The 13,737-nt window shown below is 27.2% G+C and overlaps 1 protein-coding gene across 2 annotated transcripts in view; it reads right to left on the bottom strand.

Annotated features, from left to right (window-relative positions):
* LOC113553005 (probable G-protein coupled receptor No9) overlaps window positions 1–13,737 on the bottom strand; it is a 115,933-nt gene that overhangs the window by 34,864 nt on the left and 67,332 nt on the right. For both annotated transcript variants that reach the window (XM_026956099.1, XM_026956101.1), the window contains one exon: window positions 9,576–10,406. In XM_026956099.1, coding sequence (XP_026811900.1) covers window positions 9,576–9,827 — 252 coding nt within the window. In that variant the 5' untranslated portion in view covers window positions 9,828–10,406. The remainder of the gene's footprint in view (window positions 1–9,575; window positions 10,407–13,737) is intronic.

A 13,737-nucleotide genomic window follows, 5' to 3' on the forward strand; every position in this document is an offset into this window, starting at 1 on the left:
ATTTATATACTATTGCATTATAACATAAAATATGTAAACTTATTTTTTATGAAGCCTTGTGTATATTAAGTGTTATGCTGTGTGTTTTATACAACATTATGTACTTATTAATTTATAGTTCAATAGCTCTTGATATATCTGTTGTATACACAATTTAAAGACTTCAAAGTGTATAATATTGTTAATTATTTATGAAATTAGGCCGTAATTCGTAAACCAGGTAATACAGGTTCCCTATTTGGTCTAGGCGATTTTAACTGCGTATAAATAAAAAGTATTGAGAAATACGCTTACGAAATAAAATGTAAAACTTGACAGTAAAATTATAAGATTATCTAACTATATCAGTATTTAGTACCTATTAAAAAAAAAATTAAAAATCATCATTTGAAAAAAATTAATTATTAAAGAATAAAAGGTTAATGCGTATGATTAGTGAATCACTCTGTATACTCTATACTTGTTTATAAATATACTACAATAATTAATAAATTATAAAAGTGTAACTATTTTATTCGAGATAATTGCGTTTAAAATTTAGATCCGTTCGAAATGTAAATCTATGTATAACGAGGTAATATTAATATTATTGTGTAATATGTATGGATAATTTTGCTAAAACAGTTGTTGATAATAAGAAATTAAAACATAATATATAGACAATTCTATTAAATTGTTCTTGTGAGAATTTAAAATATTAATAACTTTCAATCATCATACGTTCTTAAATGTATTGAAATCATTTGTTATATCATTGCAATTAAATATTATGATGATAATAACGTGTAACAGTGACTTGTATTTACTAGGTGAGTGAAACGTGACGAGTACCCACCTTCTACACGACTAAAGTCATTTTATTATATTCTAATATTTTAAATCAGTCATTTTTTTTTTTTTTTTTGATTGGCCTAAATTAATAACTATCTTACGACTGTAAATTAATTTATTCACGTTTTTCATTTTATTCCGTTCGGATAATGTTATTTAAAATATGTTATATGAAAACTTTTTGAATAATAATAATAACTTTTTCTTTTATCAAATCGCCTGAAGAAATGTAGTGAAAACTATTGCGTGTATATATATTGAAACAATCGTCGATACGGGTGCTGGGCGTTAGTGTACTATACTATATTTTATATCAATATAATATATAATGTATGTATTAAACTTTATCATTGGTACATTGATTCTGCAATTATTATTATTGAATAGTTATATTATTATTTACATGCATGCAATGTTGCTGGTTTGCAATCGTTGTCTTTAGAACAATTTTACCCTATCCACACATACAATAACGTACTGGTATAGCTTGTATCCTTAAACCTTACCCCTATTATTATATATTATTATCTATTACCATACTATTTATACTCAATATAATAGGTATTTACTAAACATAATTTTATATTTTCGTTTACACGTGACTAAAATATACAATAATTATGCTACCCTACCATAAAAACGTGCCACGAATTTTTTTCAGGGAGTTTTGTTATTCTACGGAATTGTACAATATTGTAAACGATTGAGACTAAAAACGGCACGCTCCAATACTTCTGGAAAGAAATTCTGGATTTGCCAAATCCAACAATCTACGGTAAAAACGTCCCTCATTATTATTTTTATACCTCGTTCATACACCATGTACAATGTACATATTATAATTACGTTTAAAATTATATTATAACAAATGTCTTGGCACCATTATTATTGATTTTTTTTTATTAAATTATATTAATTTATATTCCCGTAATACACTAATATCAAAAATATAAAAATTACAATTCACTTTAATTATATTGTAATTTTTTAATCTTGATTTATTTTGTAATTCGTAATAATAATTTATTGTATATATATATATATATATGTTAACAAAAATTGAGAATAATATATTAGATAAAAATAAATCATAACAGTAGGTATAGAATAAAGGTTAATCCACATTGTGCTGTTGTAATTAATGCTTATATGAAATTATGTATAATATATAATTATATTAACCTAAAATATATAAATTACAAGTTAATTTTGGTTCTAATTGAATATTTAATTTACTAAGGTAAATTATATCTGTATACAAAATATCAAAAATCGCTTGAGAAAAAATAAAATTATTATTAATATAAATAAATATCTAATGTCATAAAATTAGAACTTCAAATAGTCATAAAAAATTAATACAATTTTCCCGTTTATTTTTTTATTGGTATAAAAACTAATAAGAATGTTGTATTAATATGTTCATATCTTAGATATAAATACAAAAATATATGAATTTCTACCTACAAAATAATGTGTACATTTTTGAAATTTTGACAATTTTATAACGCTTATATAAAATATATAAGTACCACGATTATAAGTTTTCAATATTTTAAAATATTTATTTAAAAAATTGCCATGAATAATAATAATTTAGGTATTTAAATATTTAATTAAACTTTAAGTAAGAAATTCATAAACATTTTTTGAAAATTGTAAGTATGTAAGTACCTATCTACGGTTATTCATTTTTGAGTTAAATACACAAAAAAAAAAAAAAATTTTGTTGAATTACTGGTTTTGTGTGAAAATACAATTCTTGTTCTTAGATCCAATTAACTACTAGAAACTATGCTCAAAGTTGAAAATCAAAGCATTTTTAATCACTCAAAAAGTGATGACAGAAATAATAAAAAAAACACATACACACATACACCATTGAAAATTAATACATTTATCTTAGAATTTATTCAGAATCTAAAAAAATGGAATTAAACTTTAATTGAATACACATTGTATTGTACAATGAAAATAACCAATAAGAACGCAAGTTATACTTTATAAAGTTTAGGAATCTATACATTGCTTCATTTTATTCTTAACTATAGTAAATGTATAATATTTAATCACCAAGTTTAGATGACCAAGTAGGAAAATTTAAAATTAATCATAAAAAATAATCTATACGATTTGACTTTTATATAAGTTATATAAGACGAATATCGTTATATAATATAACTGTATAAACCATAAGGACTTAAAAATTTTACCCTTAAGATAAATAAGTTCTTTCATCTGTTGGTTAGATATATTATATGGGCAAAGCACGATTAGAAAAGTTAGAAATAATTTTAATCAAACAATTTATCTGAATTATTATTTATAATGGAGATTATAACATTTTTTTTATATACTATTTTCAATCTATAATATTAAATTATTTATGAGGTTTTTTCATTTTTTAATCTTTAATATCAAATAATAATGTGATACTGAATATCTACTATAGTAATATTATTTTAGTGCGGTAAATTGTTCAATTTCTTATTTAAATTAAAATAACAAAAAAAATAAAGAAATTGTGTTAATTTCAATCAAATTATAATTGATGTTGAATCATGATACTCAAGGTCAATAATTGGAGATTTTTTTTATAAGTTTGGAGAATTTTAATTTTAAAAATTCACTGTTCTTGGTTATAATAATTTAATTATGTTGCAGATGAAGTAAACGTTGTCTATGAATAAATAATACGGAACGACAATTTTTAGGCACAATAGTAATTAATATATGTTTATATGTCACATGATAAGATTTTACCTAGATTTTCCGAACCTATATTATATGCACACATCATTATAAGCAAATACTATAAATTCTAATTAAGCATCATCATGATTGAGGCGCATATGAAAATGTCACTTTTCTTCTGTGAAACCCGTGAATAATATAGGTGACTGATTGCATCCTACCTTTACCAGCTACCCGGCGCGTAATCCTTTGGGCGTTTTATCGAGCCTGAGATACGTTTAAGAACCGTTTCGCCGAAATGTCGTCATACTGCAGCACACAACTTTACTATACACGCGCAGCAATGCAAAAACAATTCGAACAAAAATCATCGTTAATCGGACGATTGCTGTTGTAAAGCTAGTGGGTAACGACAAGAATGGTAGTTTTACGCTCGCCGCTCGTATACCTTATACCATATAAGATATCGATTGTGGTACCTTTGACTTTGAGCGTACAGCCGTAGTCGCGCGGTTTTTAAAATCTCACTGGTTGAATTCGCAATTAGATGCCACGCTCACGGAAATTTGAAATCATGGAACGTTTAACGATAAAGTCCGGTGAGGTTCTAAACAAAAGTGGTAAGAAACGGTTAAACAGACATTGACCATATGGTTTACAGTACTTGCGGTGAAATGGTAACCACGACATATTCAACCAGTCCAGTTAAATAGTCGTTGTGGCCATTTTTCTCAACGTTAATTGATGTTATTTAATTTTTGATCGCACTGTTTTTTCGTTTCAAATCCATATGAGTCCAATGTATATTATAATTATCCTGTTTTTCCGTGCTTTAAAATTCGGGTTATTACCTGATTAATTTCCTGTTTCCACCGTGGCCGTTCATCTAACCGAAAACTACAAGTATGGATGGTTATTTAAGGTAGGTAAAAGGTAGAATGTATAACAAGAGGCTTGCAATATAATAAGGTGTGAAAAAGAGTATATTATAGAGGACGCACTGATGCAGAATAAGACTTTAAGTCAAACAGGACTCGAAATATATATAAACGGGTAAATAGCTTTAAAGAAGATTTAAAAAGTTGAATATAAATATCACTATAAAGTATAGACACACAAAGTATCTAAAATTACGATTTACGAGTATTGTCATAAAGAATGAAAAAGAAATATTTACAAATTCACAAGATCATTTTAGGGATATACCGTCTCATACTCCTATATGTTTATTATTCAGCAATTAAAACCTAGTTAATTTATTCATACAGTATAATAAGTGTATATTTAAAAAATCCGAAGAAACTCTTGGTAAAATTATTGCGTGACAATTTTCAAGATGATTTTTAATAGTTACACCCTACAATATATTAATGTATTATGATGATATTCATATCAAATATTATTGTGTATTATCATTGGTTTGTTTAAAATCTAGTGACAAATAGCTAATTATATAGACATTTTGGTAATTTTGTTATGCGCAAGTATGTATGGTACAACTGTTATCGATATTATGCTGACCATCAAAATGTTGTTTTGGGTAAATTGGTGCGCAATATTGTGACTGTCACACATGCATGCATTCTCATTAATATATTACGCTTTGCGTAAAATAAATGATTAATTAGTTATTAATAAAAAACATATTTGTGTTTATTAAATTATATGTGTATGTGCATAAAATAAACCTTAATTAATTATCATCAACTAATTTATAAGCTAATTTATTATGTAATATGCAATATGAGGAAGACGCGTAACTCATAATTTCTGATTAAAAATCACTAAAATAGAATATAAGTAGAAGTTAGGGTTGGCCCATTGAGGGTTTGAAATAAATAATTGTCCTCGTGAGTTTGATTATAATAAGGGACATATTTTGCATATTATTATTTGGTATATGTTTATGGATCCCCTAAAGATTCAAACTTTGGTTTATTTTTTTTATTGGTCCACATGGATCTTTTATATATTATAAAATAAATAAGATTTTAGTTTCTCGCCCATGTATCCTCGTTGAAACTATTTTTTTTTTACCTTGCAAATGAACGATAGACGTTGACATTTTTGACATTATTAGTATAATACTATCTTAACTATGAATCAAATTATATTATATACATAATACCTAATCTGTTTTTCCAACCCATTATTGTTCGATTTCACGTCTATATAATGTAGAATAATATTGATAATGTATAATAAACCTTCAACCGTATTATCATCTATAAACACTGTATAACATTACACTAGATAATTAATAATCGATTACATACGTTCATCTGTCGTTTCTCGCTAACGATCGCTGTTTTTCGGCCGATTCGCTTAAATGAGAACGTTTGTCCGTGTTAATTACCTACTTAGTAAAACTAAAACCATTTTGTCGATTGACCTTTACTCGAATCGAGGCGTCGGCTGTTTTAAATGATATAACAATTTAACTGGTGTAGTAGTAAAATACGAAATATAATTTATTTTTTTGAGCACAGTGTAATAAACAAAATGAAGAAAACATACTAATATCACAGCCATAAATTATTCAAAGTATTTTAAATATTTCATACTATTTTAATATTTTAATTTAATAGTTTTCTTTTAAATTTTTATTTAATTGACTTTTTCATTATCATGTAATATTTTATATATTTAATATTTTTATACTCCTCAAAAAAAAAAGAATATTCAAACTTATATTATATTTAACCTTCAACCTTCAATTTAAATTTAAATATCGAACATTTTTACTATTGCAGTTTTTTGGTAATTAACAATATGAATTAATTATTAAGTTATTTAATTTGTTTTGTCAGATATAACAACTAAGGGTGTTGTAATAATACAAAGTAACAGTTGAGTTTTTCATATAAAGTAGAATGAAAAATTTAAATATTTAACCGGAATTGGTAATATAATATGTATATCTATTAATAAGTAGTGTAGAAACAATTTCAATCTAAAAGAAACTAATATTATTTATTTATTAATACTAACTACAATTATTAGAAATAAATAATATGTATATTAATATAATAATTTAAAACTAAATGGTGTTTAAATATTATTTAATTGGTATGAATACATGAATATAAATTTTACATAGGTAATTTTCTATCGATAATATATAAATTTCATTAGTTATAACTTTTATTACAATTAATAAAGTTTAATAGTTAAACGTTAAAAAAAATATTTTTTGGCCTCATTGAAAAAATCTGTCCTAGGCTCTAACAATTTTTTCCGTCTGCGCTTAATGTTATACTCAGTGTGGGATAGTAGGTATGCTCTGTACGTCTACATAGTACATACCTATCATAAAAAATGAAAATACATAGATATATTGAATATATGTATTATATACATACATAAAATATAATGCATTATGCCGATATCCCAGATACAATATATAACAAATGTTTTGTCGCATCGAGATAAATTGTGTGCACGCACCAATATATATAGCACAAGCCTCCTGTATAATATGTAGGTACACATGAATACATAATATTATATTATATATTATATCATTCGTAGTGATACGATTTTTTTTACCATGATTAATGATATGAATTATATCGGATTAGCAACGCGACACTTCATGTGTTTGTGTGGTTTTGATGAATCGATAATAATAATAATAATAATAATAATAATAATAATAATTTACGACGCGTTTTGGATTAATATCGTGTCTTCATGCCCGATTATACGACGTACATATTATGTATAAATGAATCTGAAATCTGAATACACAAACCATGGCGTCGTGAAAACGGATATGCGTAAATTATTGCTCTGATGATCGCATGTCTAGATGATCGCAAGTGGTAACATATTAAGAAAATGTATTTTATAAATAACAACCCTTAATTGATATGAGCTGCACATTTTTGTTACAGTTTGTTTTTATCAAACCACTACATTGATTATTAATTAAAACTAGTTTGTTTACATATTTTTTCCGTATATTGTATTATACATGTATTGTAATATTATCCACATATTTTACCCACTTTTTTATTATTATATTTTTATATTACAATCATCATATTGTATCAATGATATCCAGCGGTTTTATATCATATAATATATTGTGGGTATAAATGTCCATCTTAATTATTATTATTTTATTGTATCTTCCGCGTTAATCGACAAATTACTATCATTTATAATATACTATAATATATATGGTATAATATATACCACAAACGTGTGCGCTAATCGCCGTGGTAGTTTCCATTATTACCTATACACAATTGTAAATGTCTTGGATATTATATTTTTCTATTAAACTAGGTAGATTATACTATATAACAAACACAAATGATCAGTTACTGTTGTCTATGTGAACTTATTTAGGTTTAGTTGAAATAGCTATCCAGTCTGCGCACTGCCTGTCATAAGTTGTGAGTAGCTGTACTATTTTTTATTATCATCTGTTTTTATAATACATTATAGTATTTTTGTTATGTTTGGTTGGTTGAGCTGAGAATGCCTTTATATTATATTAAATTGTGTACTAAATTTATTTTTATTTGTTGGGTCAGAAGGGCCGTATATTATTATATCGTGTAGTCTAAGACGTTTAGGTATTAATATTGTGCTAAGATTTATTATGCATTGAGTGTTATTCAAAATTATTTATTATACGGCAACTATTTATTACCAGAGCCTTGATACCATTGTTTATTAATGTTAAGTATACAAAAACACATATACAGGGTGATTATATTATCAAACAAAACTCTTATTTCAAAATCTATTAATTTTATTGAAAATAACATTTATAATTTACATAGTTTTCAGTCGAAATAAAATAAATTTTTTAAATATTTTTTTATTGATATAATTTTATAAGTTTTTTACTTTTTTGAATGACAACATCCATTTTTAATTTAATATTATGACAGAAAAATATTTATCGGTATATTTTTATATATACAATTATAGATTAATAATTTATGAATGATAAGTATTTAAATTTAGGTTAGCGAAGTAGAGTAGTACGGGATATTCGCAAAATATATTGGTCTACTACTTCGTTCGCCAAAAATTTAAATTAAGTATAACTCATAAACTACTCGCCCTAAATTCGAATTTTATGTCATAAGCTACTCGTTCAAAATTAGATTTTTATGTACATATTGAAAAATTCTAAAATATATTCTTCTTTAGAATATAAAATTAAAAATGTATAAGGTCATTCAAAAAATTAAAAAAATCATAAAAATATAATTTTTTAAATATTTTAAACAATGTTAATATATTTTTAAATAATGAGTGTTCGATAAAATAATCATCCAGTAGTATATGAACAGTGTGTCATGATTGTCATATTTGTCTTATTCATATCGCTACTGATTGAACTACTCATAACACTATACACTGCACGTCGTACACACATACGCACTTATATTAGTCGTTCGTAAACTTACGCTACAAAGTAGAGATAGGTAACCACACTCACACCTTTTAATTATTCGAGCTTAGATCGTACAACCAGTCATTAACGTTATTTACCTACATAATATATATGGGAAAACTATGGTGATGTTTCAGTGAATCACGTTAATAACTGTGTATGTGATGAAAATTGTTGAAAATAATTAGATACGAGATATTTATAAATATTATGATTATACTGTCTGTAAAGACAGAACTAAAGACTAAAGAGACTAAAGAAAGTAAACCCACTAATTACTATTGGTGCACTGCCCAATTGTGTCGGAGTTAATTTTAGTCAATATAGCTTTTTAAAATTGTGGTTCACTTTAACAGTACAACATAAGTATCAAACGAATGGATGCGGCCAATTTTGCGCTCAGGGTGAATATTTAGTACATATTGTTTATAATGGCGATTCCATAATATTATGTATTTGGTCAATGGCCGGAAAATAACTGCATTTTCGATTTAATGCCCATTCGTCGTGACATAATTTACGTTTGGCTTCCAATATACATGTTATATATGTGTAGTTTCAGCACAATGATATAGTCGTATGTTGTTCATTATAATAATAATAATAATAGAATTAGCTTTATTATCATTACCTTGAACACCTCCCAGGTGGCGCTGAACGGCAATACGGCCACGCCGACCATGAGGTCGGACACGGCCAGCGAAACGATAAACGTGTTGGTCGGTGACCGGAGCTTGGAGCTGTTGAACACGGCGGCCACGACGAGCGTGTTGCCGACGGTCACGATGAGCGCGATAAAAGACAGGCCGGCCAAGGTACCCAAAACCTGCGCGTCTCTCCACACTAGCGAGTCGCGCAGCGTCTGGCACTCGGTCCGGTTCATCGGGCCCGGCCACCGGCGGCGGGTGTTCGTCGGTCGTGTTCGGCCGCCGGTAAGCGTGAACAGATGGTGCGTGGTTCGCGTGCTCTTGGGGCGGTCAGTGTGCGCACGCGGGCAGTGGTAAGCGCCGCAATACGGTCAGCGGGCCAGCGCGACGTACCGTCGGTCGCGTCGCAGTCGTGGACGAGCGGCCGTCGTGACGGCCGCCGCCCCCCGCCGCCGCCGCCTCGGTGTTGTTGTTTTTGTTGTTGTTGTTGTTGTTGTTGGTGGTGGTGGCGGCGGTGCTGTTGGTTGTTGTCCGACGTCAACCGCACGAGACGAAACTGAAGAACGAGATGACCCAGCCGGGTTGAACGGCCACACACTACCACGTGTCCGCGAGCGCTGACGGAATCGCCGCCGCGGTCGCAGCCGACCACGTTGTCGTTCCCGTCATCGTTGCGGTGTGGTTGCAGTATCGATGGTGGTTGTAGTCGTCACCGAGGCGACGACAGTCATCGCCACCGACTTGCCGTCATATTATTTAAGTTCCTCTATGTATTATTGATGCTTTTGAAAATTCGGTTTGACAGCCAGACACACCTAAAACACAAAATATTATGCTATAAAATAAACTTCAATTAATTATAATATTATGATATGTAAATATAAATATAAAAATATAAAAAAATAAAAATAAAAACACAATAGTGTGACGCGCGAATCAATTATTTTATGAATTCGTTCATCGTCCGCTATCAACCACGAACAAGTGTTTGCACATTGAATTTATTTCACGTTTTTCTTTTTTAACTTAGTAATACATTCAAACAGAATACTTAAATTTGTTTCTGAACGTTTTTATATTTACTTTTAAAAATGCATAAATATTGTTGGGTATTGTACAGGCCAAACTTTAAATGTTAATTACTAATGGAAATCTTTTCGATCAATATTAATGCGAACGTAGGCCGAGATTTCATCTAAAAAATCTCAGTGATTTGAGATTTATATATTAACACCTACATGATGTTCTCAGATTCATTTCTGGAGCACAGGCAATGATCTAATATTTTTAAGTTTCCGTGCTTATCAATTAAGAAAATTATGACTAGTTAATTCTTATAGGAAAATTCATTTTTATCAGTAATTTCATCAAGCCTACAAATAAGTTCTACGATATACGAAGACATTAAAGGTCGGCTGTGGTTTTAATTGAATTCCCTTCATATTTTTTTTTTAAAATGTAATAATTTATCACTGTTTTTAATTTTAATACCAAAGTTTCAATGTATTGCATTTATATTATTTTATTTACAATTTTTTGAAACATTAAAACTAGTGTATAATATTGAGATTTTAATATTTTACTTAAGATTACTTTCTTGTAACCTACTGTAGATTAAACCCTAGCCTTAACCAGTTAATTCAGTTGATGATCCACATAGGTCGAGAACGGCTACGGCTCAGAGCAGTTTTATCACAACAATTGGATCATCGTTGTTTGACTATGATAAATCGTTTGCGTTGATTACAGTCCTTCTGTATTCAAACATGTAATTAAATATATTTTGTATAAATTATTTAATTACGTTTACTTTTTTTCACTCTTTTAAACGTTATTATATTATAATAATATAAGGTCAACGACAGATGAGAACGTGACATGTATTCGAAATATTTTTATACGGTGTGATTTTTACAAACAACGTAGTTACAATTTAGTTTTTCAAGCAATTGTCTCAGCATATAAATCCTATATTATAATAACTTAGAATAATTATTTTGAAAATTTAAACACATTTAATGAAGCCTATGTACCAGCCATAAGGCGATTAAAACTCATGGATGAAAAACTATAAAAAAACATTGTTTTTATGATTGCAACCAACACACACTCACACGCACACACACATATATATATATATATATATTTATACTCATATATTTAATTACATTGTATGTGTATTATACAGAGAAAAAATCGATTATACTCGATGTGGCCAAATCATAAACAGGATGATTAACAAAACCTACTCACCAAAATTATTTTTCTTTAAAAAATAATTTATTAAAAGTCTGATTTTTAGAACTTTTAAATCAAAATTTAAATGAGTTGTTTCTGAGTTATTAAAATGTAGATAAACTATAGATAACAGTTCTTAAAAAATGTATTATAAAAATATAAAATATAAACGTATATTAATGGATATAGTATTTATTATATAATGACAATTTTTACAAAATATATTAAAATATTTATCAATTGAAATAAATGACTAAAATGTTTAAATCATTATAGAACTCATACATTATTAACTCATTATCATAGGGTTATTATACTTCATAAAGAAATGTAAATAACTCAAAATTATTAGTTTGAATTTCGATTTAAAAACATAAACATATTTAAATAAGTCATCTGCTTAACAATCGATTAATTTTTGTCAGAAAAGTAAGATAAGAACTGTCTACTATAGAATAGTTCTTGAACGATATGCAAAATCTAAGTATTTAAAAATATGCTTATTAATTGTATTTGAAAATTTAAAAAATCATAGTTTAAATAAATTCATTACTAAAGGAAAAAAATGGTGACGAGCTTGATTAGTAAATTGCCCTGTAGACGATATGTGGTAATGCGGGCGTTGTTATTTGCTATTATACCAAGGGTAATTGCAGGCGAAACGCGTATACGTAATTCCAAAAGACGTTTTAAACTTTTCAAATTAAATATAAAGTAGGAAATTCGAAAGAAATGACGTTAAGAAAGACGTCTTTTGGAATACATTTTGCGCCACTATACGCGATGCCCTCACTCGAATAACAGTGATAAGAATATATATAAATGTCATGTATATTATATATATATTATTTACTGCGCTCGGAAAGTGACATTATATTGTTATATGCTGTACAGGAATTGCGTACCACATAGATTATTATATACGACTTTGAAAAATACATATATTATATTATGAATATATGATGTGAGTATGTATTATGTTAATATACCCTGTACTTCGATATTATAATATACGCTCTTATTTTCAGAAGATATTATTATTACAATTAAATGTTTGTTAACTATAATAAAGTGTATTCAATGCTAACGATGTCGATAATTCATTAATCAAACAAAACTTGTAAACTTTTTAATACCAATATAAAAAAAATATATATATATCATATATCAATATGATTATTGATTAGGTTTTTTTTTTTAATTTATGTTATAAACATTTTATTTTTAGCGTTTCAGTCAATATATATATAGTATCCGTTTATATATAATAATTTTTCCTGATCAACAGAATTTATTATTTTTTTCAAACATTTAAGAGTTTAACCCATCATTTGTGGTCAACTTAACTATATTTATTTTAAATTATTTTTATTTTTTGTCAAAATTAGATACAAAAGTATCCAGAGAAGTCAATGTGGTGTACTATAGTAAATGTTGATTATAATTATTCATTAATTAAGTGATGCAATACAATACCTACAAAACTAAAATATAGTTTAGTTATCTAGTTATAAATCATTATATATTTTATAATAATATGTTATTATAATTGTATAATGATATTAGAAATTTATTTATTTATTAGTAGTAACGTAACTAATTTTTCTAAAACCTAATCGTTTTTTATTATTATAAGTTTATTTTACATAGTATTTTGTTATTTAGTCATTAATACTGGTGCAAGTACTAAATAACATTAAGAATAGGTTCACGGTGTAAATAAATGTATATTAATCTAAATATTTTTAAAATTTCATTGCTGTATAGAAAATAATATTTTAATTAGGTAATAGTGAATTTTCTATGTTGATTTTTTTTTTTTTTTTTGAGTACAACATAATATTGAAACAAATTTTTTTCAAATATCTGTATTCAGGAAATATTTACGTTATTCCGTAACTTTTTTTT

This window comes from Rhopalosiphum maidis, chromosome 2 (assembly GCF_003676215.2).
Source record: "Rhopalosiphum maidis isolate BTI-1 chromosome 2, ASM367621v3, whole genome shotgun sequence".
Lineage (NCBI taxonomy): Eukaryota > Metazoa > Arthropoda > Insecta > Hemiptera > Aphididae > Rhopalosiphum > Rhopalosiphum maidis.